The sequence below is a fragment of the Bos indicus genome, chromosome 17 (assembly GCF_029378745.1).
Source record: "Bos indicus isolate NIAB-ARS_2022 breed Sahiwal x Tharparkar chromosome 17, NIAB-ARS_B.indTharparkar_mat_pri_1.0, whole genome shotgun sequence".
In the NCBI taxonomy this organism is placed as follows: Eukaryota; Metazoa; Chordata; class Mammalia; order Artiodactyla; family Bovidae; genus Bos; species Bos indicus.
The window spans coordinates 62,093,751-62,116,591 of NC_091776.1; the positions used below are offsets into that span (position 1 = coordinate 62,093,751).

A 22,841-nucleotide genomic window follows, 5' to 3' on the forward strand; every position below is an offset into this window, starting at 1 on the left:
GGGGCGTGTTCCTAGGAGTCCCAACCCCTGCACATCTGGAAGGAGCAGCAGAGACCTGAGCTGTGAGCCTAGATCTAAGACCCTGCAGTTCTTCCTGGCACATGCTAATAATATTTGCATGAATAAACTCTGTACAAACATTACTAATATTCCTTATATATCAAGATAACTAACGGCATTTGTTCTCTTGTCATGGGCCATTAATACTTATTAGTCATTCTTGTTGCTATTATAATGCCCTCGTGCCAAGACATCTGCAAGGCTCTGCCCATATTTGAGCACTTGGCTCTTTACAGTGGAAGAGCGAGTGCATGACAGGCAGGTTTTAGTTTCAGATTCTCCACTTGCTGCCTGAATAGATTCTCTGAATTCCTCCTCCCTCATGAATTATATATATATATATATATAATAGTTGAATATAGAAGAGAACATATTATTTACAATATAGCAATTCAAAGTAATGATTTTTTTGCAGATTATAATTGCAAGATATTCATGACATAGTGGTAAGCAGGAGAAGCAGGTCACAAAGTATTGTTTATTTATAACAGGATAGAATGCTTAGCTTAAATGGATCGTAAATTCTCTGTGATTCCCAAGATATAAAGTTCAAAATCAGGCAAAATTAATCTAAGGTGAGAGAAGTTACTATAACGGTTCCCATTTGGAGGGTATGATCTGCAAGAAAATATGAAAAAGATTTCCAAGTACTGGAAGTGTTCTATAACTTGATCTGCAAAGTGGTAAACACATGTACTAATTAGTAAATGGTCAGTAGGCTATACAGTTAGGATATGTTAAAGATAACATACCATTCTATATTGTCCTGCACCTTGACTATTTTTTTTGTAATACTACACATTCAGTCTTGAAGATCTATTCATTTTTAGCTCCTATATCTGAAGCGTCTTTACACTTTTTCAGCAGTCATTCCATTCTATGATGTGCCATGGTTTATTCAACCAGTTCCCTATGGATAGACATTTTGGCTACAAAACGCTTTTTTAAATTTTTATTTATGTATGGCTATTCTGGGTCTTCATTGCTGTGTGGGCTTTTCTCTAGTTGAGGAAAGCAGGGGGATACTGGCTAGTTGCAGTTGCAATGCCTGGACTTCTCCTTGCTGCTGAGCATGGGCTCTAGGCAAGTGAGCTCAGTAGTTTCGGTTCCCAGACTCTATAGCACAGGTTCCACAGGTGTGGTGTGGCACACGGGCTTAGTTGCTCTGCATCGTATGGGATCTTCCCAGATCAGGGATCAAACCTATGTTTCCTGCATTGGCTGGAGGATTCTTTACCATTGAGCCACCAAGGAAGCCCCAAAATGCTATTTTTGAATACACCATAACCAATACCTGAAGTCCACAACTACATCAGCACCAGTCTCATTGATTCGCTCAGCACATTTATAGAGGGTACCATATGTGCCAGGCCCCCGATGAGATCCTGGAGCTTTACTGGCAAACAACACGTCAAGCTCCCTGCCTTCCCAGAAGCTTGCCAGGAAGAGAGGCACAATGGAAATGACAATAACTATGATACTGTTGTGGTATAATAAAGAACACAATGTATCTGATTTTTGTTCCTGGCACAGAAAAACCTTGGAATTTCCTGAGCCAATAGGAGCATCTATGTTATGCTAGTGAGGTGACTCAAAGTGAACCCCTAGATAGCTTCAGAATGGTGGACTGAGGACTTCCCCTGATAGTTCAATGGGTAAGACTTCATGCTCTCAATAAAAGGGGCCCCAGGTTCAATTCCTGGTCAGGGAACTAGATCCCACAGGCTACAAATAAGACCACGCCCAACCTACACAAATAAACATTGAAAAAAAAGAATGGTGGGCTGGTCCCCAGGATAGACCAATCACATTATTAGAGGATTGGAATTTTCCACTTCCAGAGATGGGAGGGGTCTGGAGGCTGAGTTCAATCAGGTGACCAGTGATTTCGTCTATCTTGCCTTTAGTGATGAAACCTCAATAATAACTCTGGCACTTAGGCTAGAGGGAGCTTCTGGATTGGTGAGCCTATCGTGTGCCTGGAGCATGACATACCCTGACTCCACAGGGAGAAGGCACCAAAGCTGTGTGTTGTCCCTCAGGCTGCATCCTGTGTGTCTCTTCATTTGGCTGTTCCTGGTCTCTATCCTTTACAATCAAGCAGTGGTTGTTAGGACTTTCCTGAGTTCTGTGGGTCATTCTGTGCTGTGCTATGCTAAGTCCCTTCAGTCATGTCCAACTCTTTGTAACCCTAGGGACTGTAGCCTGCCAGGCTCCTGTGTCCTTGGGATTCTCCAGGCAAGAATTCTGGAGTGGGTTGCCATGCCCTCCTCCAGGGGATCTTCCCAAACCAAGGATAGAACCCATGTTTCCTGCGGCTCCTGAATTGCAGCCGGATTCTTTACCGCTGAGCCACTGGGGAAGCCTGTGGGTCATTCTAGTGAAAAACCTAAGAGAGTCATGGGAAACCCTAAATTTGAAGCCAGTTGGTCAGAAGTATGGTTGATCTGGGGACCCCTGACGTGTGGCCAGCAGTTGACGTGAGTGCCATCTTGTTGAGGATTAGTAAGATCTGTTTTTCATGCACAGCAATTAACTTCTGACAACACATGTGTACAAGTTTCTCCTCACACTGACAACCAATCCTCCAACCTATTGGTCTTCAGCTGGGTATCCTACAGTTTAATTCAAGACTCACACTAACGACCTGATCCCACAAGTTAACGGCTCAGCCCCACAACACTGCTCCTCCTCTCCCAACTTCTGCTGCCAGTCACAAGCCCAGTTTGTCACCATGCTTCTGACCAACCAGCTATGAATGGAAGATTCCCACAATTCCCTCCTCGTATTTGATAATTTGCTATATTGGCTCACAGAACTCAGAGAAACACTTTACTCAATTTTCCTGGTTTCTCATAAAGGGTGTTATAAAGGATACAGTTAATTGATCAGCCAGACTAAGAGGTACACAGGGCAAGGTCTGAATGGGTCCCAAGCACAGGAATGTCTGTCCCTGTGGAGTTCAAGTGCGGCACCTTCCTGACATATGGAAACTCCCTGAAGGTCATAGTTTAGAGGTTTTTATGGATGTGAGTTTGAGCAAACTCTGGAAGATAGTGGAGGACAAAGGAGACTGGAGTGCTGTAGTCCACGGAGTCGCAGAGAGTCAGACTCGACTTAGCAACTGAACAACAACAATGGAGGTTCAATTACACATGCATGATTGATTAAATCATTGTGGCCATTTGTGATAAACTCAGTATCCAGCCCCGCTCCCTTCTCTAGGAGGTGGGCAAAGGGTGAGACTAAAAATTCTAATGCTCTAGTCACCTGGTTGGTTTATCTGGTAACCAGCTATCTAGGGACCCACCAAGAGTCACCTCATTAGTATAAATTAAACTCAGGTGTGGTTGAAAGGAGCTTATATGAGCAACAAAGAATTATCACCACTAACACTCAGGGAATTTTCCAAGGGTCTCAGAAGCTCTTAGGCCAGGAACTAGGACAAAGACCAAATATTTTGTTTCTTATTTTACCACCACGTCACAGGGACTGAGTCTGTTCGTGTTTGGAGGCAGAGGCTAACTCCAGACCTTAGCATCAGAATTGAGTAACTATACCCAGCTGGGGGTGGAACAGAACAGTTACGGTGTAAGACCACCCAAGCCACGGTCAGAGGGCTCCTCACTGCAGTGGCTTCTCTTGTGGAGCACAGGCTCTAGGGTGCTCAGGCTTCAGCAGTTGCAGCGCAAGGGCTCAGCAGTTGCTTCAGGGCTCTAGAGCACAGGCTTAATAGTTGTGGCTCACGGGCTTAGTTGCACTGAGGCATGTGGGATCTTGCTAGACCAGGGATCAAACCCATCTCTCTTGCATTGGCAGGCAGATTCTTCACCACTGAGCCACCAGGGAAGCCCAGGTTTCAGAAGTTTGAAACAGATTTTCCCATAGCAGCTGTATTACACTGGTGATTCCAATCTCAAACTGATCTGCGAAATGTTATTCAATTTATAACAAAGCTGTCCCCTAATCCTATGAACTAAACAGAATCCTTTCAACAAAACTCGATTTTCACTAAGTCAACCAGAGTTGGGTTTTGTCTTGTCATTAATAATCTTGTCTGATTAAAAAAAAAAAAAAAACTATAAGAACCTGAATCCTTGAGAATGTATCTCCTTTCCTCCCCTGCCCCACCCCCACACACATATCCTATAGCCACAGCAACAGAAAGGGAATCATTTTTTTCTCTCCTTGAAGCTGCTTTTTTGACCAAGAGACTTCTAGGAAACTAACTTACATATAGGAATCCTCATGCTGTGTAATTACAAGGATGACTAATACTGTTTTCAGCAATAAAAAATAAACGGACTTGGGACTTCCCAGGTGATCCAGTGGCTAAGACTCCCTACTTCCAAAGCAGAGGGCCCAGGTTCCATCCCTGATTGGGGAACTAGATCCCACATGCCTCAGCTGAGAGCTCATATGCGGCAACTAAAGACCCCGCACGCAGCTATGAAGATGCCTCTTGAGCCGCAACTAAGACCCGGTGCGGTCAAATAAACACATGGACTGTGCTGTGCTAAGTTGCTTCAGCCATGTCCGATTCTTTGGGACTCCATGGACTTTAGCCTGCCCAGGCTCCTCTGTCCATAGAATTCTCCAGGCAAGAATACTAGAGTGGGTTGCCATGCCCTCCTCTAGGGGATCTTCCCGACCCAGGGATCGAATCTGTGTCTCTTATGTTTCCTGCATTGGCAGGCAGGTTCTTTATCACTGGTGCCACCTGGGAAGCCAAATAAATACACAAATAAAAATAAATATTAAAAGAAAAAAAAATAGACTCAGCCAGCTACTCCAAATCTTTGTGGACTCCTTTGCTGCTCAACCTCACCATGGACTCCTCTGGTTTGCAAATACTGGGGATATCCTGATGCTGCTTGGCTGGGTAAATGTCGTCATGTCCTGCACCCAGCCCCTGTGCAAGGTAAACGTTTTCATCAGCAATGGCCTTGTGGTGGCCCAGGTGGTGTGGGAGGGGCTTTGGATGTTCTAAGTGGATGCAGTGCAAGGTGTACAACTTGCTGCTGGCGCTGCCCCAGGACCTGCAGGCTACCTGAACCTTCTGCATCATCTCTCTACCTGTGGTCCCGCTCGGCCTGCTGGTCTACCTCGTGGGAGCCAAGTGCACCCCCTGCATGGAGGACAAGGATTCCAAGGCTTGTCTGGTGCTCATCTTCCAGATCATCTTTGTCATCTCAGTGGTCCTGACCCTGATCACCGGGTCCTGGACAGCCCACACCATCATCCGGAACTTCTACAATGCCCTAGTGTCTGAGGCCCAAAAGCGGGAGCTGAGGGCTTCCGTCTACCTGGACTAGGCGACTTCTGGCCTATTGTTGCTCAGTTGGGGGCCACTGTCCTGCACCTGCCCTTCCTGGGGTGGGGGGTCCTAGGGCTCCAGTCATTATATGGCCTGATACTCACCATCAGCCCACACATTTGGAGTCCCTCCAAGTGCCCCACTAAGAATTACATCTAATTTGAGTAGGGAAGTGGGGGTTCCTTTGACAGTGGAGCCCAAACCTTTGAGCTGGAGTCAAGGAGATGGTGATCCATGACAATTTGGGGGCTGTTTTTGCTTTTTATTGGGGGTGGGAGGGTGGTGGTTACTTCATTTGATAATCCACGTGGGCTCTGTTACTGGCTTTTTTCAGCTTTGAATGATGGAGCTAAATGCTTCTGAGTTTCTGTATCACTCTCCACCTTGGACAACCCTATCTTAGAGACCAGCCTGGAGCTCCGGGCCCCATGTGAAGGGTGCTTGCTGTCCAGGTGCTCTCATCCTGCCCCCTGCTGATGCTGGCAGCAGGGCCTCCCTAGGTCTGTGGGAACAAGCCTTCCCTTGCTGGTCAAGCCTCTGGAACCTCCAGGGGCTCTTGAGCCTCACAGAGCCTCCAGAAGAGCAGATGACAAGTTACTGAAGACCCACCTGCATCCATGTCTTCTGATCTCTGGCTCCTGCATCCTGAGTCATGTCCCCCTGTGCTAACCCCTAACCCTCCTGTCCCCAGCCCCTGTGTACATCTGCCCTGTCCTGCCTACACTCACCAGTTTTTACTGAATAAAGCATGTTTTGTTAAGTTAAAAAGAAAAAAAAAAAAATAGATGGACTTCTGTGGTGGCCCAGTGCTTAAGACTCTGCCTTCCACTGCAAGGGGGTATAGATTCCATCCCTGATTGGGGAACTGAGATCTCGCATTCTGCACAACTTTAACTTCTTACAAATGGGTTACTTTTATAAGCATACACGCATAAAAAGAATCAAAATTTCTCCCTCTTCTCCTGACCGGCACAAAATGTATTGATGAGAGAATCCTAAGTCAGACTTTTATACCTGCTGACTGCTTTGTATGCCTTGTTGGTTGAGTAATCTGGCATAATATAGTTTTCTTTTTTACCCTATTTTTCAGTTTTATGGAAGCCTAATTTACAAACCCAGCAGCCATTTTAAGTGCACAGTGCAGTTTTGACATCTGTAACTATGACTACAATCAAGATAGAGTTCCGATCATTCTTCTCAGTCTATACTGCTCACCCAGACCCTGGCAGCCCATGTGATGCTTTGTATACTTCAGAGTGAAATTTCACAGAAATAGAATCATACAGTATGTCCACTTCTGTGTCCGGTTTCTTTCCCTCAGCATAATGTTTTTGATGTTCACCTGTGCTATTGATCGTATCAATAATATATTCCCTTTTATTGCCTAGTAGCTTTCCATTGAGCTTCCCTTGTGACTCAGTTAGTAAAAAATCCACCAGCAATGTGGGAGACCTGGGTTTGATCTCTGGGTTGGGATGATCTGCTAGAAGAGGGCATGGCAACCCACTCCAGTATTCTTGCCTGGAGAATCCCCATGGAGAGGAGCCTGACGGGATGCAGTCCATGGGGTCACAAAGAGTCAGACACGACTGAGAGACTCAGCAGCAGCACTAGCTTTTCATTACATGGATACACCACAATTTGTGTTGATAGAATTGATTCCAGTTTTTCACTAATAAAGATAAAGCTGCTAGGAACATTCTGTACAAAGCTTTTGGGAGGACCTATGTTGTTTTTTATTAATTTAAAGCTGAAACTCCAGTACTTTGGCCACCTCATGCGAAGAGTTGACTCATTGGAAAAGACTCTGATGCTGGGAAGGATTGGGGGCAGGAGGAGAAGGGGACGACAGAGGATGAGATGGCTGGATGGCATCACTGACTCGATGGACGTGAGTCTCAGTGAACTCTGGGAGTTGGTGATGGACAGGGAGGCCTGGCGTGCTGCGATTCACGGGGTTGCAAAGAGTCGGATACAACTGAGCGACTGAACTGAACTGAACTGAACTGATGTTGTTTTTTATTAATTTTTTTATATTTATTTATTTGGCCACATAGTGTCTTAGTTGCGGCATGTGGGATCTTATTCCCCAACCAGAGATGGAGCCCCAACTGCCTCCTTTCTTTGGGAGCTCAGAGTCTTAGCTACTGGATCACCAGGAAAGTCCAGGGCATATGTTCTTATTTCTCTTGGATTAATACTAAGAAGTGGAACTGTTGGATCATATGGTAAGTCTATGTTTTAATTTTACAAGAAGCTGCCAAACTGTTTTCCCACAATGATTGTACCATTTAACATTCCCCCCAGCAGCATATGAGAGTTCCAGTTGTTCTACATATGCACAACTTGATATAATTATGCTTTGAATAAACAAACGAAAGAATAGCGCACTCCTATCTCCTGGGAACAACTCACTTTCTTCCCCTGCATGCGTGACCCAGAAGTTCCTCTGAATTCAGAGTTTAAAGTGGGAGGCATCATCCAGGGTACCAAGGAATAAAATAGAAATAATGACAAGCTCCAAGTGTCTTATTTTTACTGGCCTGTATCCAGCAGCAGAAGTTTTTAAAAGTTTATCCAACTTTTTATTGCTAACCAAAAGAGGCAGGTAGCGTGGGGTGATTTATAGCAACAGCAGAAAGGGTTTAGGTGAGACTTGTTTACTAGGAGACAATCCGTAAAAGACGATTATGTTCCCCTTCAGTTCAGTTCAATCGCTCAGTCACGTCTGACTCTTTGCGACCCCATGGACTGCAGCCCCGCCAGGCTTCCCTGTCCATCACGAAGTCCCGTGAGCCTTGTTTACTAGGAGCCAATCTGTAAAAGAGGATTAGATCAGTTCCCCTTAGGCAGTATTTCTCCAACTACAGTTGAAGAAACTTCCTCCCACCTCCCACCCACTTGTGCCAGGATCATTTGGGGGCTTGTTGAAGAATTGCAATATTTGATGCCAGACTACCCCTCATCTCTCATACCTGCAAACGCCACCCGGCTTTATAGATGCTGAATTTTGGGGAACAGGACCTGAACTTTTCCCTTCTTGGCTCAGGCAGATGCAGCACTGACCGGAGTGGAATTTTGTTAAAGCCCTCGGGATAGGTATTGCCTTGCTGGTCCTGGCTCTGCCAAACTCAAACTGCTGGATCACATGGTAAGTCTATGTTTTAATTTTACAGGAAACTACCAGACTGTTTTCCCAAAATGATTGTACCAGGATGGGGAAGCAGAGGTCCCTCTCTTCTAGCTAAAGCTGTCTGAGAAGCCAGAATGGACTTCCCCCACCCAAGCACTTGCCTGACTTTCCCAGTTCACAAACACTGTCCTCCTCCCCCATCCTCTACCCCCCTCAGCCTCAGCCCCAGCTCAGGGTTATGGCTTTTCCTAACAGAATGCAGCTTTTCCTTGTGTCTTCAGCAGGCACCCTCGCTCTCCCCTTCCTCCCACACGCACTTGGCAGTAGCTGTCTGGAGTCACATATTCCTGGCCTGGTGCCTCACGCAGACTCCAACACACAGAAGGCACTCAATTCATACTTGCAGGATTATAGCAAGGTGTTCCCGATGGTCATCTCTGATCTGTAGAAGTTGCTGATTTTCTTTATGAGCTGCTTCATATGAAATATTATCATGTAGTTTTGTTTTTGTTTGGCCAAAATCAAATTCGTTTTCACGGAGTTGAATTCCGTTTTACTCTCAGGCATTCCATTTTCCCTTCCTTCAGGTCTTCCCCAGCTTCATCCATTTTCAGGTCCCTGGTCCCATCCTATCTGATGCTTTTTCAGATACACTGAGGGGCAACTCTACCACTGAGCAAGTCCCCAGACACTGTCTCCCTTTCCACCCACCTTCTTCAATACCTCTGGAGCTAAGATAGTTTTGCTTTTTTTTTTCACCACACAGTACAGCATGTGGGATCTTAGTTCCCTAGGGATCAAACCTGTGCCCACTGCAGTAGAAAAATAGAGTGTTAACCTCTGGACTGCCAAGGAGTCCCTCTGTTTGTTTGATTTTCTTGAAGCATAACTGATTTACAATGTTGTGCCAATCTCTGCTGTATAGCAGAGTGACTCAGTTATACATATGTATACATTCTTTGCATTATGGTTTATCCCAGGAGATTGGATATAGTTCTCTGTGCTATGCAATAGAAACTTGTTGTAAATGGGACAATATAGTTTTGATTTGCTTTAATTTGTATTGGGACAAATGCCACAACAAAGTGCAGAAATCTTAAGGGAATAGTGCAGTGAATTTTTCATAACAGCTCTCCTGAGATATAATTCATATATTAATACGATTCACTCAATTAATCTTTTAGTGATATTTAGTATATTCACAGAGTTGTGCAACCGTCACCACAATTAATTTTAGAATATTTTTGCCACCTCAAAAGGAACTTTTGAGGTCATGAGTTGTCACTCTCTGTTTCTCCCTTTTCTCCACTCTGGGCCTGGCAACCACTATTCTATGCTGGACATTCATAGGAATGGAATCAGACAACATGTACGTTGTTGTGGCTGGCTTCTTTCACTTAGCATGATGTTTTAAAGATTTATTTATGTTGTAGCGTGGGTCAATACTTCATTTTTTTTTCCTGCTGAATGATATTCTTTTATAATGGATATACCAATTCTGTTTTCCAATCATCAGTCGATGGACATGTGGGTTTGTTATGAGCTGAATTATGTCCTCCAAAAATTAGGGAACTATACTCAAGAACCTATTAACAATGTAAAATGTAATAACATATAAAGAATTTTAGAAAGAACACATTCACTAGTGACTCAGTGATAAAGAATCCACTTGCCAATACAGGAGATGCAGATTTGATCCCTGGGACAGAAGATCCCCTGGAGAAGGAAATGGCAACCCACTCCAGTATTCTTGCCTGGAGAATCCCATGGCCAGAGGAGCCTGGGGGGCTACAGTCCATGGGGTCTCTAAAGAGTCAGCCATGAATGAGCGACCAAACAACAATAAATATATATGTGTATATATATCTATATCTATAACTGAATCACTTTGCTGTACACCTGAAACGAACACAACATTGTTTTTATTTTATTGTTTTATTTCAATAAAATAAAAAATTAACATGTTGAAGTCCTAATTCCAAGCACTTAAAAATGTGACTGTATTTGAAGACAGGGTCTTTAAAGAGGTAATTAAGTAAAATGAGGATGGGCCCTCGTCGTTAGGACGGGCCCTAATCCAACTGACTGGTTTCCTTCGAATAGGAGGAAATAGGGACACAGACACACAGAGAAAACTATGTTAGATACAGGGAGAAGTCAAGTACAAGCCAGTGAGAGAGGCCTCAGAAGAAACCAACTCTGTTGATACTTTGATCTCTGTCTTCTAGTCTTCAGAATGGTGAGAAAATAAATGTCTATTTAAGGCACATAGTCTATGGTACTTTGCTACCACAGCCCTGAAAGTGAAAGTGTTAGTCACTCAGTCGTGTCCAACTCTTTGCCACTCTATAGACTATAACCCGCCAGTCTCGTCTGTCCATGGGATTCTCCAGGCAAGAATACTGGAGTGGGTAGCCATGCCCTCCTCCAGGGGATCTTTCCCACGCAGGGATCGAACCCAGGTCTCCTGCATTGCAGGCAGATTCTTTACTGTCTGCTGCTGCTGCTGCTGCTGAGTCGCCTCAGTCGTGTCCAGCTCTGTGCAACCCCATAGACAGTAGCCCACCAGGCTTCCCCGTCTCTGGGATTCTCCAGGCAAGAACACTGGAGTGGGTTGCCATTTCCTTCTCTAATGCATGAAAGTGAGAAGTGAAAGTGAAGTCGCTCAGTCGTGTCCAGACTCTTAGCAACCCCGTGGACTGCAGCCTACCAGGCTCCTCCGTCCATGGGATTTTCCAGGCAAGAGTGCTGGAGTGGGGTGCCACTGAGGAAACACCTAGCAAACTAATAAAGGGTTGTCTCTGCCTGTTGGCTACAATGAATAATGCTGCTATGAACAACATTTGGGATTTTGTTTGGTTTTGTTTTTTGTTCTTGGCCCTGCCACATGGCATGTGGGATCTTAGTTCCCCAACCAAGGATGAAACCTGCACCCTCTGCAGTGGACGCGCAGAGTCTTAACCACTGGAACCGCCAGGGAAGTCCCTGAATATTTGTATACAGTTTTTTTGTGTAGACATATGTTCTCATTTTGCTAGGAGAAATTCTACCTAGAAGGGGAATTTACACAATGACTTTTTACATATGTCTACATGCCTGTTACCACCACCCAGATCAAGAAATAGAATATTTCCAGCACCAGTGGGTTCTTTTAGGCTCTTTCCCTATTTAACCCTATTCCCTATTCCTACAGGACAACCAGTTTTCTGACTTCTATCATTGTTTTGTGTTCTCATCACAAAAAAGAAATAATAATTGTGTGAAATGATAGAGGTATTAGCAATTGCTAAGGTGGTAATCATATTGCAATATATGAATGCATCAAATTAACATGTTTTATACCTTAAATTTATACAATATTTTATGTCAATTATAGCTCAGACAAATAAATAAATAAGTTTTACCTATTCCTGTACATCATGTAAATAACTCATTATATACTCTTCAGTGTCTGATTTATTCATGCAATATTTGATTTTATGTTTCATATTTCATGCAATATATTCACTCATGTTCTCACATATAGCCTTAGTTTGTTCATTATCATTTCTGCATAGCATCCCAAATAAATTTTGAGCATATCACAATTTATTAACCCATTCTACAGTTGATGAACATTTGGTTTGCTTCTATTTTGGGGAAGAATGAATTTCTAGTTCTTTGATTAGATATGACATTCATTTCAGTTAGATGTACACCCAAGCATGGAATTCCTGGGCAAGGCTATAGGGTATGCATATATTGGTTATTAAAAGTTCCAGCCATCCATGTATTCATAAATATCTCCACTTCTCATGAGTTGGTGATTCTCAAGTATTTATGGTTAGCCTTTGCTTCCCCACCCCCACCCCCACCCCCACCCCCACCCTCCCCCACCCCCCCTCCCCCACCCGCACCCCCCCCACCCCCCCCCACCACTAACCTCTTAATTTCCACCGATGAGTTTTGGGTTCTGTCTTCTTCTATCTCTCAATGACCCCAGGAGCTGGCCCATTAGTTGGTCACCAGGTACTTAGACAATTGACAAGCTGGGAAGGGGAAATAAGGCCTTTGGCAGGGAGTAAAGGGGGAGGTTGGCATTTGGAATGACTTTTTTCCCCTTTGGCCATGCCACGGGGCTTGTGGGATCTTAGTTCCCTAACCAGGGATTGAACCTGGGCCCTTGGCAGTGAAAGCCCAGGGTCTTAACCACTGGACTACCTGGGAATTCCCAGGAGGTTGGTATTAGGGAGTCTTCCTAGTGTCTGCTATAGGAAGGGCACTCATACACACCAACCCCGTCAGCGAAGGTAGAACTTTCAGGGCAGCCTTTAAAAAATCCTTTTTGTTTGATACTTTCCACATATTCACAGGTATATTCATCTGTTACGGAAGAAACACTTGTGAAAGCACTGCTAGAAAACAGTTTCCTAGTCAAGGTGCCAGGCCCTGAAACTTGCTATTGGTATGCCCTTCAGGCTCTGAAATGTTTACATTATTCTGTCAATTCTGAAGCAGGTGGCTAGGAAACTCAGCTGACTTCTGGGGGCTCATACATATTCATAAGGAGAATGGAGATTGGACCTGAGTCCCCAGGGCATGCTGGAAAATTGTCCAGAGCTCCCCGTTACTAGGCAGAGTTCCCCGTTACTAGGCAGAGTTCCCAGAGGCTGCTGCTCTCTGCCCTCTGGCTTCCTCATCCCTTAGATGCTTGCACAGAGCCCTTCTACATCCAGAGAAGGAGACACCAGGCTCACTTGCGTCATAACCTGATTTTCCAGAAAAACTCTCAGCTGTCTTGGCACCACGCTGCCGAAGAAAGTACTTCCTGTTTCCCAGGGGGAAGAACCTTAGTGCATAATCATTGTTTTTCAAAGGGTGGTTTGCTGGCTGGCAGAATTAGTGTGGGGTGGGGGGGAGGATTGCTCATTAAGATGCATTTTCAGGCCCACTTCACACCTACTAGATAAATGGGTAAATATATATATTTTTTGACTGCGCTGGGTCTTAGTTGCAGAATGTGGGATCTAGTTCCCTGGCCAGGGATCGAACCTGGGCTCCCTGCATTGGGAGCACAGAGACTTAGCCACCGGACTACCAGAGAAGTCCCAATGGGTAAATATTTCTGCGGCAGTCCCAGAATGTTCATTTTAGAAGTTGGTGGGTGATTCTTGTGTACAATAAACTTAGAGAACCAAGTTCAATTACAGGAAAATTAAAAACATAGATACATTCTTGAAACTATATGCAGTCCCAAGCACCTGCTCCCACCAGCTTGAAGATCTTGCAGTTCTACCCACCTTCTCTTGTCCCTGCTAGGACTTTGAAAGCACTGTTTCTGTCTGCTATGACTTGTCAGGCTTTCCTTATCCTTCAAGACTTGGCTTTGACCTCACGTATTGCAACAAGCCTTTCAAGAACTCTGGGTAAGGTACCCCTCCTCTGGCCCCCACTGCCTCCTGTGGTCACCAATCAGGGCCCCTAGAGAGCTACAGTATTGTTGCCTGAGGAGGTGCCTGTCTATCCTCTTAAACTGAACCAGCTGCTCCAAGGCTGGGCTGACATTTTTTCATGGGCATGTCTGGCACCTAGCATATATACTGCCCAGTAGGCACTATATAAATATTGATTAAAGGGAAGAATTATCTATTATAATTTGTGCTTTTTTGTGCTTATTAAAAAAAAAACCTTGCTTACCCCATGGTAACAAAGATATTCTATGTTTTCTTCTAGAAGTCTTATTGGTTTACTTTTTACATTTCAGTCTGTGACCCATCTTGAATTAGTATTTCTGTATGGTCTGAGGTTGGGGTAAAGGGCTTTTTGTTTCTTTGCCACACTTTGGCATGAGGTATCTTAGTTCCCCAACCAGGGATTGAACCCTAGCACCCTGCAGTGGAAACGCAGAGTCCCAACACTGGACTGCCAGGAAAGTCCCATAGGTTTTTTATTTGTTTGTTTTTAAGGTATATCCTTTTGCTTCATTTACTGTGGAGCGGGGACTTCATTCTTCCATTGAACTGAACTTGGGCCTTTGTCATAAATCCAAGGACATACAGGCAGCTGTATCTGGACTCTCTGTCCTACTTATCTATTTGTCTGTCTTAGGCCAATAGCACACTGTCTTAAGACTGTGGCTTTATGGTATGTCTTGAAATCTCATCATGTAAGTCCTGCTACTCTGTTTCTCTTTTTTGAGATTTATTTGGCCACTATAGGTCATTTGCATATAGATTTTAGAATCAGTTTGTGCATTTCTCAGTTTGTGAGCTTTAATCTCTTTTACGCTTTATCTTCATCAGAGACCTGACCACACAGCAGCACTACTTCCCAGAAGCTCCTTTTTTCTAAACCAGAGACTGCCTTCTTGGCACCTAGCAGCCATTTGCAGCTGACAAAAGCTCTTCCCAGAGTTCAGCAACCCAGAGGCTGTATAGATAAAGTTCAGACTCAGAACACAGATTCCAGTCAGCTCCGCAGAGTCCTTATTTGTGGCCCCAGCATTGACCTGCCCTTGAAAGGATCCTGCAGACTGTCCCATGACTAGACAGAAATGCATGTGGAAATGTAATATATGATAAAGATGGCATTGTGTGCTTTGTGAAAAAGATGGATTATTCAATAAATAGGGTTTGGAGCAATAGGAAAAGATAAAATTGGAACCCTACCTCATTATTCATGCTGAGTAAAATTCCAAACAAGTCAAAGATTCAAATGTTAAAAACAAAACCATAAGATTACTAGAATTCCTAAAGCAATTGAAAAATAATACAGCAGTGGGGAAAAGACTGCAAAAACCAAAACACTTCTTCACAGCAAACCACCCCCTTCCCATATCCCAGAAGTTAAAAGGAGAACAAAGGCTTTCCCTGGTGGCTCAGTGGTAAAGAATCCTCCTGCTAATGTAGGAAGCATAGGTTCTATCCCTGGTGTGGGAAAATCCCACATGTTGTCGGGCAACTAAATCCCCTAGGCCACAACTATTGAGCCCATGCTCTAGAGCCCTGGAGCGGCAACTACTGAACCGACGTGCTGAAGCCCACACACCCTGGAGTCCATGCTCCATGGGAGAAACCACAGCAATGAGGAGCCCATGCACAGCAACTAGAAAGTCACCCCTCGCTCACCACAACTAGACGAAATCTCACAAGCAACAGAGACCCAGCACAGCCAAAAGTAAATACATTTTAAAAGAAATAAAATTATTTTTAAAAATATGAAAACGTAGAAGGAAGGATACTGGCCAATAGCAGAATGCTGCTTATCTCTGAGGAGCCAGGGAGATGGGGAGATGAAGAAATGTACCTACAATATCAAGTCTGTGCTTGTTAAACGTAACATTTGTCAGACCTGTGTGATACGTATACATGATTATTATTCTATCTTTAGATTTTGAAACATTTCATTATTTTTAAAGTTAGGAAACATAGTTTATAGAGGAATATTATTAAGAGGATGTAAGCATTCTCAACTTAAACTATATTAATGGCTGCACAACTTGGTAAAATGTAGTAAAACAGCATTGAATTGTGTCTTCAAAATGAGGGAATTTTATGGTGTATAACACCTTAATAAAAAGTTGAGCATAAATATTGCAAAGATATAAGGAATTCTTGGCGATTCAGTGGCTAGGACTCAGTGCCTTCACTGCTGGGGCCCGGGCTCAGTCCCTGGTCCGGGAACTAAGACCTTGCTGTAGCCACGCATTCCGGGAAACAAACTCACTCAGAAGGACAATGCAGATAGTGGAGTGCAGTTTATTACACAGGTGGGCCCAGGACAGAGGATCCCCGACCAGCATTTGTGAAAATCTTTTATATCCCATGTGTACGTGTCTGAACTCACCACCCCAAATTCCTTGAGACTTACATAAACCAAGGAAAATAAATCCCAATAACCCCATCATTCATGTGCTATGTGCTCATGTGGTCAAACAGTCAAATAATTAGCCAATAATCAATAAACCCAAGGTTACACTCCGATAGATAGAGAAAAATTTACGGCCTGTCTGGAGGAAGGGGTGATTAGTGTATGTTTTCTCTTAGGCAATGAATAACCTAGATACGATCTTCAAGGTTCCCCTGTCTGGAGGGGCTCTTATCCTTCTGTTGTTGTTTTCATAGGCACTAAACACAGAGTTCAGAGTCCATTGGAAAGGTGGCCGAGCATGATCAGCATGAACAGGCCTAAGGTGGAGTCCAGGCCCTGTGAATTCCTTCTTCTATCCCACAAGCCCTGTGGGCAAAAAAGAAAAAAAAAAGTTTACAAAGATAACTGGGCTGCACGCGGCCTCTTACTTACACTACTAGGGATTGAACTCACATCTCCTGGAAATTGGGAATGCAGAATCTTAACCACTGGACCACCAGGGAATGTCCTCTGTTTTATTTTTAATTTTTTACAATTAAAATGAGATCTATCCCTTCTAATTTGAAAGCTGCTGTTGCTAAGTCGCTTCAGTCGTGTCCGACTCTGTGCAACCCCATAGATGGCAGCCCACCAGGCTCCCCCGTCCCTGGGATTCTCCAGGCAAGAACACTGTAGTGGGTTGCCATTTCCTTCTCCAATGCATGAAAGTGAAAAGTGAAAGTGAAGTCACTCAGTCGTGTCCGATTCCTAGCGACCCCATGGATTGCAGCCCACCAGGCCCCTCCGTCCATGGGATTTTCCAGGCAAGAGTACTGGAGTGGGTTGCCATTGCCTTCTCCTCTAATTTGAAAGAGGCCTGGGCAATTTAGCATTCATATGCCACCTGGTGGACAGAATTGGAAGTGCTAGAGTGAACAAAGAGGGCACCGCTGGGACTGAAAGCTGAAAGGGGCTCTCAGACCCATTCTCTCTTTTCCTGTTGGGAAAAATGAGGCCCAGGAGTGTATCTTAAATTATTGGCCAAAACAAGACCATAACCCCCAACTCTTAACTCTTGGTTCTGTGTTTTTCTGCCTTGATCTCTGTCTACCTTTAATTCTGTGCCTATTTGGTATTTTTGTCCTTCTTTATACTAAGTATTGCAGGAAATTCCAAGATATTCCTCGTGTGCCACGACTACTGAGCCAGTGAGCCACAGTTACTTAAGCCCACGCACCTAGAGCTTGTGCTCCACCAGAGAAGCCACTGCAATGAGAAGCCCTGGCATTGCAGCTTGAGAGTAGCTCCCACTTTCCACAATCAGAGGAAGACCTAGTGCAGCAACGAAGACCCAGTGCAGCCAAAAATAAAAATAAATACATTTTCAACAGGCCGAGAAATCCATGAAAAATATGAACTTTGTCACTGTTCTGTTTATTCTGTGGAGGATTAGGATTAGGCATTGGATCAAGGTGGAAAAGAAAAGCAAAGGAAAATTAGAAAAGTTATCCAGTGGAGATGCCCACAACCACTACATCCAAGTAATGCAGAGCCCTGCCCTAAGTCCCCAGCTACCAGCACGACACACTGGTGTGCCTCACGGCTCCTGAGCAAGAGGGTTTCCTACCAGATCAAATCTGCCACCAAATAGGACAGGAATGAAGGGCTTAGCCCCCTGTTCTAAGTCAATATAATGGACACCACCATTGAATGAACATCTGTTGTATACCAAGTATTTTCCCATAACGTCAGCTCTAAGGTACAGAGAGAAGGATAGGCTCTTGGCTCCCTTGGGGGGCAACTCGTTTGTTACCTGAAATGATTCAGGCCAAAGGATGTGAACGTTGCCGCTCAGGGAGCAGGTAAGGACAGGCCTAGAGATGGGTGACTGCTTCAGTCTTAGGCTTTTGAGGACAGGGAGTGAGAAAAAGAAAAGAAAAAGGCTAATTCATCCTGCTTGTATGCCAAACAGGCTTTCAGGGTGGAGGGAAACATGTTCTACGCAGCATGGTGACTCAAGGACCTGAAGGCCTCTCTTAGGTGGGTCCATAAGACTCCAGCCCTGCCAAGTTCAGGTAGCAGGGTGCCAAGCATCAGCATTCCTCTTGGGCCAGCCCAACAAAGGTAATCTAAGAACATAGCTGAGTAACCACAGTCCTGGTCAGGAGCCTCCTGTGTGCCCCTTTTAAGGTGCTGCGCTTTTCCATTCTGGGAAATTCTTGAAACTCAGGTAACTCAACAGCTCTCTCATTTGTGTCATAGATGAACCCCAGGTCTCCTCCCTTCTCTCCCCTGGGCAAGCCCAAGTCCAGCCCAGTCCTACCTGGCCACAGCACCTAAGAGCAAGCCTGGGATTAGCTTACTGGAGGCTCCTGACCTTCATTCTTGCTGGTTAACACGATTTTGGAAGCATGGAGTTCTCCCTGGGATAGGGTTTAGCAAATAAATGTGTAGAACACCTGTGCACCTGAAACTAATATAATCTTGTAAATCAAGTATGTCTCAATCAAAAAATCTAGGTCACCTGGTTAAATGTGAATTTCAATAAACAGTGAATGTCATTTTAGTGTAAGTATGCCCCAAATATTGTACCATATTTGACTTGACAACTCTACCCTGGAGGTATCTGTTTATTCATTTATCCTGAGCATATTCTAGAATAGCAATTGGCAAATGTTTTCTGTAAAGGGTCAGAGAGTAAATATTTTAACCTTCTGGGCCACAAGGTCTCTGTTGCAACTACTCAATTCTGCTGTCGTAGCACAAAAGCAACCACAGACAATGCATAAATGAATAGTTGGGTTCAATAAAATTTTACTTATAGACACTGACCTTTGAACTTTATACAACTTTCACGTTGTGAAATATTATTCTTCTTTTGATTATTTTTCCCCATTTAAAAATGTAACAATCATTCTTGGCTCACAAACTGTACAAAAACAGTAGTAAGGTAGATTTGGCCTATAGGTCATAATTTGCCTGCTTCTGATCTAAAACAGGATAAAACTTTTGTCTGAATCCAAATCACAAGAGGATTTGTAAAGATACAAATTGCCGACCCTGCTCCCAGAGCATTTGATCCAGTATGTCTGGAGCAGTGCCTAATAATGTTTCTAAGTTCCCAGGTGATGCTCAAACCCGTGTCCTCTGGAGTGGAATGGCCAGGGAGGTCCCCATCTAGCATATTTTAAACTCTCCTCAGCTTTAGGAACTATTTTCTATGAGGATCACAGATCATATCTTCATTTGAGGGACTCCCTCTCCCCAGCCATCCCCATTCTCCATAAGAATTTTTCTGTGTAATTGCTTCTGGAATTTTCTCTTTCAGCTAGAACTCAGGACAGAATTGGGATGAGAGTTTCTAGTGCATTTGATTTTTAAAAAGTAGTCACTCCCCACTTCCCAACCCCCGCCCCCCACAAGTGCATTTAGGGACCTTCGTGGTGGTCCAGAGGGTAAGACTGTGCTTTTACTGCAGGGGGTTTTATCTCTGGTTGGGAAAATAAGATCCCAAGTCCTGCAGGGTGTGGCAGAAAATTTTAAAAAACAAACAATAAAAGCATTCTAAAATCTTTGATTTTGTTATAATTTTAGACTCACAAAGGGGGTGAAAAGAGGATTAAGTTTTCATATACCCCTCAACCACTTAACATCTTGCATTACCATGGTACATTTATCAAAATGAGATACCAACATTAGCACAATACTATTAACTGAACTCTAGACTTTATTTGAATTTCAATTCTTTTTCCACTGATGCCCTTTGTTCTGTTCCAGGATCCCAAGGAAGATATCACATTATGTTTGGTTGTCGTGTCTCCTTAAGCATTGCTGGTCTGTAACGGCTTCTCAGTTTCCTTATTTTTCATGACCTTGACAGTCCTGAAGCCTACCGGTCAGGCATTTTGTAGAATGTCACTCAGTATGATTTGTTTGATGTTTTCTTTGTAACTAGTCTGAGTTTATGGGTCTTCCAGAAAAAAATACTACAGAAGGGAAGTTTCTTTCTCATCACCTTAAACTGTTAATGTTAACTTTGATCCCTAGGATGCTTCTTAGTAGGCTGAGCACCGAGGAAGGGGTGAAGGGACCCCGAACTTTTCTGGCACGTTTCTACTTGTCGCTCAGCACCCCTTTTCCCCTACTGTCCCCGGGGTCACCCTCCCACAAGAGTTTCCGGTTCCTCGACAGTGAATCAAAGACAAGTCTAACTGGTCCTTCAGCACAGAGGAGAAACAAGATGAGCAGGAGCAGCCGAGCCCTGTCTTTAACCAAGTTTCCCCCCCACCCCTCCCCTCACTTTTCACCAGCAAAAGGGAGGAAAAGGAGCCACTGAAGTGACACACCTGCGGGGCGGGGGGTCGGGGATGCGGTTTGGGTGTCTGTGTTTTCCGCGCCGGCGCGTTCTGTCACAACCCCGCGACCATCGCGATAGAAGAGCGAGATCGGCGCTGGCCCTTTAACAGCCCCTTCCCGGGGGCCTGCCCTGCGCGTGCGCACTGCGGTCCTGCGCTTGTCATCATGGCGACGCGGGGCCATGTGCAGGACCCTAACGACAGGCGCCTCCGACCCATTTACGGTGAGTGCCTGGGGCCAGTTTGGTCGCCAGCCGAATGCGCCGAGGGCTTCCGAAGCCGGGGCGAAGGTCCGGGAGGGGCACTGAGGGGCCAGGAGCCGAGCCGGCGGGCACAGGGGGCGGGCCGCGCGGGCCTCTAGGCCGCAGCCACGGGCCTCGCGTAAGCGCCGGCCTGGCTTTCCCGAGCCCTGAGTTGGTAGCGGCGCGGCCAGGGCGGCCGCAGGTCTGCAGAGCCGGCCTGACAGGCAGGCCCTGTGAGACACTACTCTCGCCGGGACCTGCGCTACCCGCAGGCTGCGTTGTCTATCCGCAGGTGGAAGCTGGCTCCGGCATGAGGGTGGGACACCCTTGCGTGAGGGAAAATTTCCTACTAAAGACTTTTTACTTGTGGGAGCGGGGCCTAAAGTGTTGTCTGACTAACTGTGCTTGGCGCACAGGGAGAAACAGAGGGCCAGGGAGGGGAAGGGGCTGACGCAAGGTCAACCCATGTCGAGTCAGGAGCAGGCCCGGATTTGAGGCTCCCAATACAGAGCCCTTTGGTGGAGGAACAGCTGCTCTGGGCACACGTGGGAAGCGGGGGCGGCGGGGCGGGGGGGTCTTGGGTCCAAAATAGCGGTGAAGCGACTGCAATAGCTGGTGTCGAGGGGCATGCAGGGAGGGCTCTTCCTTCTTCTAGCTTCTCTGGTTTTTCCTTTGCAGCCTGCCCTCCGCGTGCTAAGTGGATCCCCTTTCATAACGCTTACCTCAACCCTCAGGCTTTAAGATCTTGGTGGCATTCTGCTCTTCCAGTTGGGAAAAATCACGTATTTGAGTAAGGGAGAAAAACCTCTTCAGTAATCGAGACGTTCTGTAATTGGACAGTGGTCCCGTTTGTATTTCCTTTCCCCTTAGATGCTTGTGTGGTCTTGGTCTAGTTCATAGTTCTAGTTCATAGTGAGGAAGGCTTCAAGGTCAGTGGTTTTTGCAAAAGGAGGCCTCGTGTTTATGGGGTAGATGTTAGTTAAATGGAGGCTTCTCCGCAAAGCTGAGATGATTTAACTTTTTTGGATGGGGGTAACTTTATGTTTCTGGTACAACTGGTAGTGCTTTTTGTAATTTGTATGATGTTTTGCTCTCGAGTCTTATTTGATTCTAGCAACAGCTTTGTTGATAATAATAATAATTATTATTATTTAACAGCAATAATAATGTGGATAGTCTGCTAATTATGTCAGTCACTTTCCTTGCCCTTTTATATTTATTATTGTTTGATCTTCACATTTTCTTCTGGGGTGGGTGGTTTTTCCCAGTCCCCTTCTCCCTTCTTCTCCCCCTCTTCTTTCCACAGATGAGGAAACTGGGGGCTTTATTGATGTGTGATTTGTCTAAGGTCACTCAGCTAACATGAAACTGGTATCTTGTTTACCCTGTGGACTGTCCTAGACTTACTCTTTTAACCACTGTGTTAGAAATCACCTTAGCTTGCGCTGAAGGCACTGATTTGCCAAAGGTCTCAAAGGTGGAGAGTGGTAGATTTCCATTTTCCCAGGGCTGTAAAGTCTTGTGTCCTCCAGTATACATTTTAAAGGGCAGAGATGAAGTAGACAAGCGTGACTTGAGGGTAAGTACTGAATCCAGAGTTCACAATTGGTAGCTCATTACTGCTTTATAGCAGCTGCTTGCAGACTTTTTTTTTTAAAGATTGAATATTTTTAAGAATCATTGGATTTCTAAAAATTGTTCTTGAGGACCAAAGATTATGTCTTTGGTGCCCCATAAATTGCTTAGAATTAATAATGTTTTGAACTATCCAATAGGAAAGCTAGTCCCTTTAACATTATTAAACATCAGGCTATGTTAACCAGATACGTAGGTCATATTAAAACTGAAGCCAGAATTATGTAGCTTTTCTTATAGTTACATGGGAAGAAGATTAGAAGATACTTTTT

The 22,841-nt window shown here is 44.7% G+C and overlaps 1 protein-coding gene, 1 long non-coding RNA gene and 1 pseudogene across 2 annotated transcripts in view; 2 read left to right on the plus strand and 1 right to left on the minus strand.

The window, feature by feature from the left end:
* Positions 1-7: 7 nt before the first annotated feature.
* Positions 8-5,536, plus strand: LOC109571074 (claudin-6-like; annotated as a pseudogene).
* A 10,696-nt stretch (positions 5,537-16,232) lies between these two features.
* LOC109571132 (uncharacterized) lies at positions 16,233-20,813 on the minus strand. The gene is made up of 2 exons (XR_002182607.2): positions 20,684-20,813; positions 16,233-16,724 (listed from the first exon to the last, which is right to left on the minus strand). It is a non-coding gene; the product is annotated as an uncharacterized lncRNA (long non-coding RNA).
* The window catches only part of NAA25 (N-alpha-acetyltransferase 25, NatB auxiliary subunit), a 64,262-nt gene continuing 62,210 nt past the window's right edge, over positions 20,790-22,841 (plus strand). Inside the window, exon 1 of the mRNA XM_019977367.2 lies at positions 20,790-20,916. Coding sequence (XP_019832926.1) covers positions 20,859-20,916 — 58 coding nt within the window. The 5' untranslated portion in view covers positions 20,790-20,858. The remainder of the gene's footprint in view (positions 20,917-22,841) is intronic.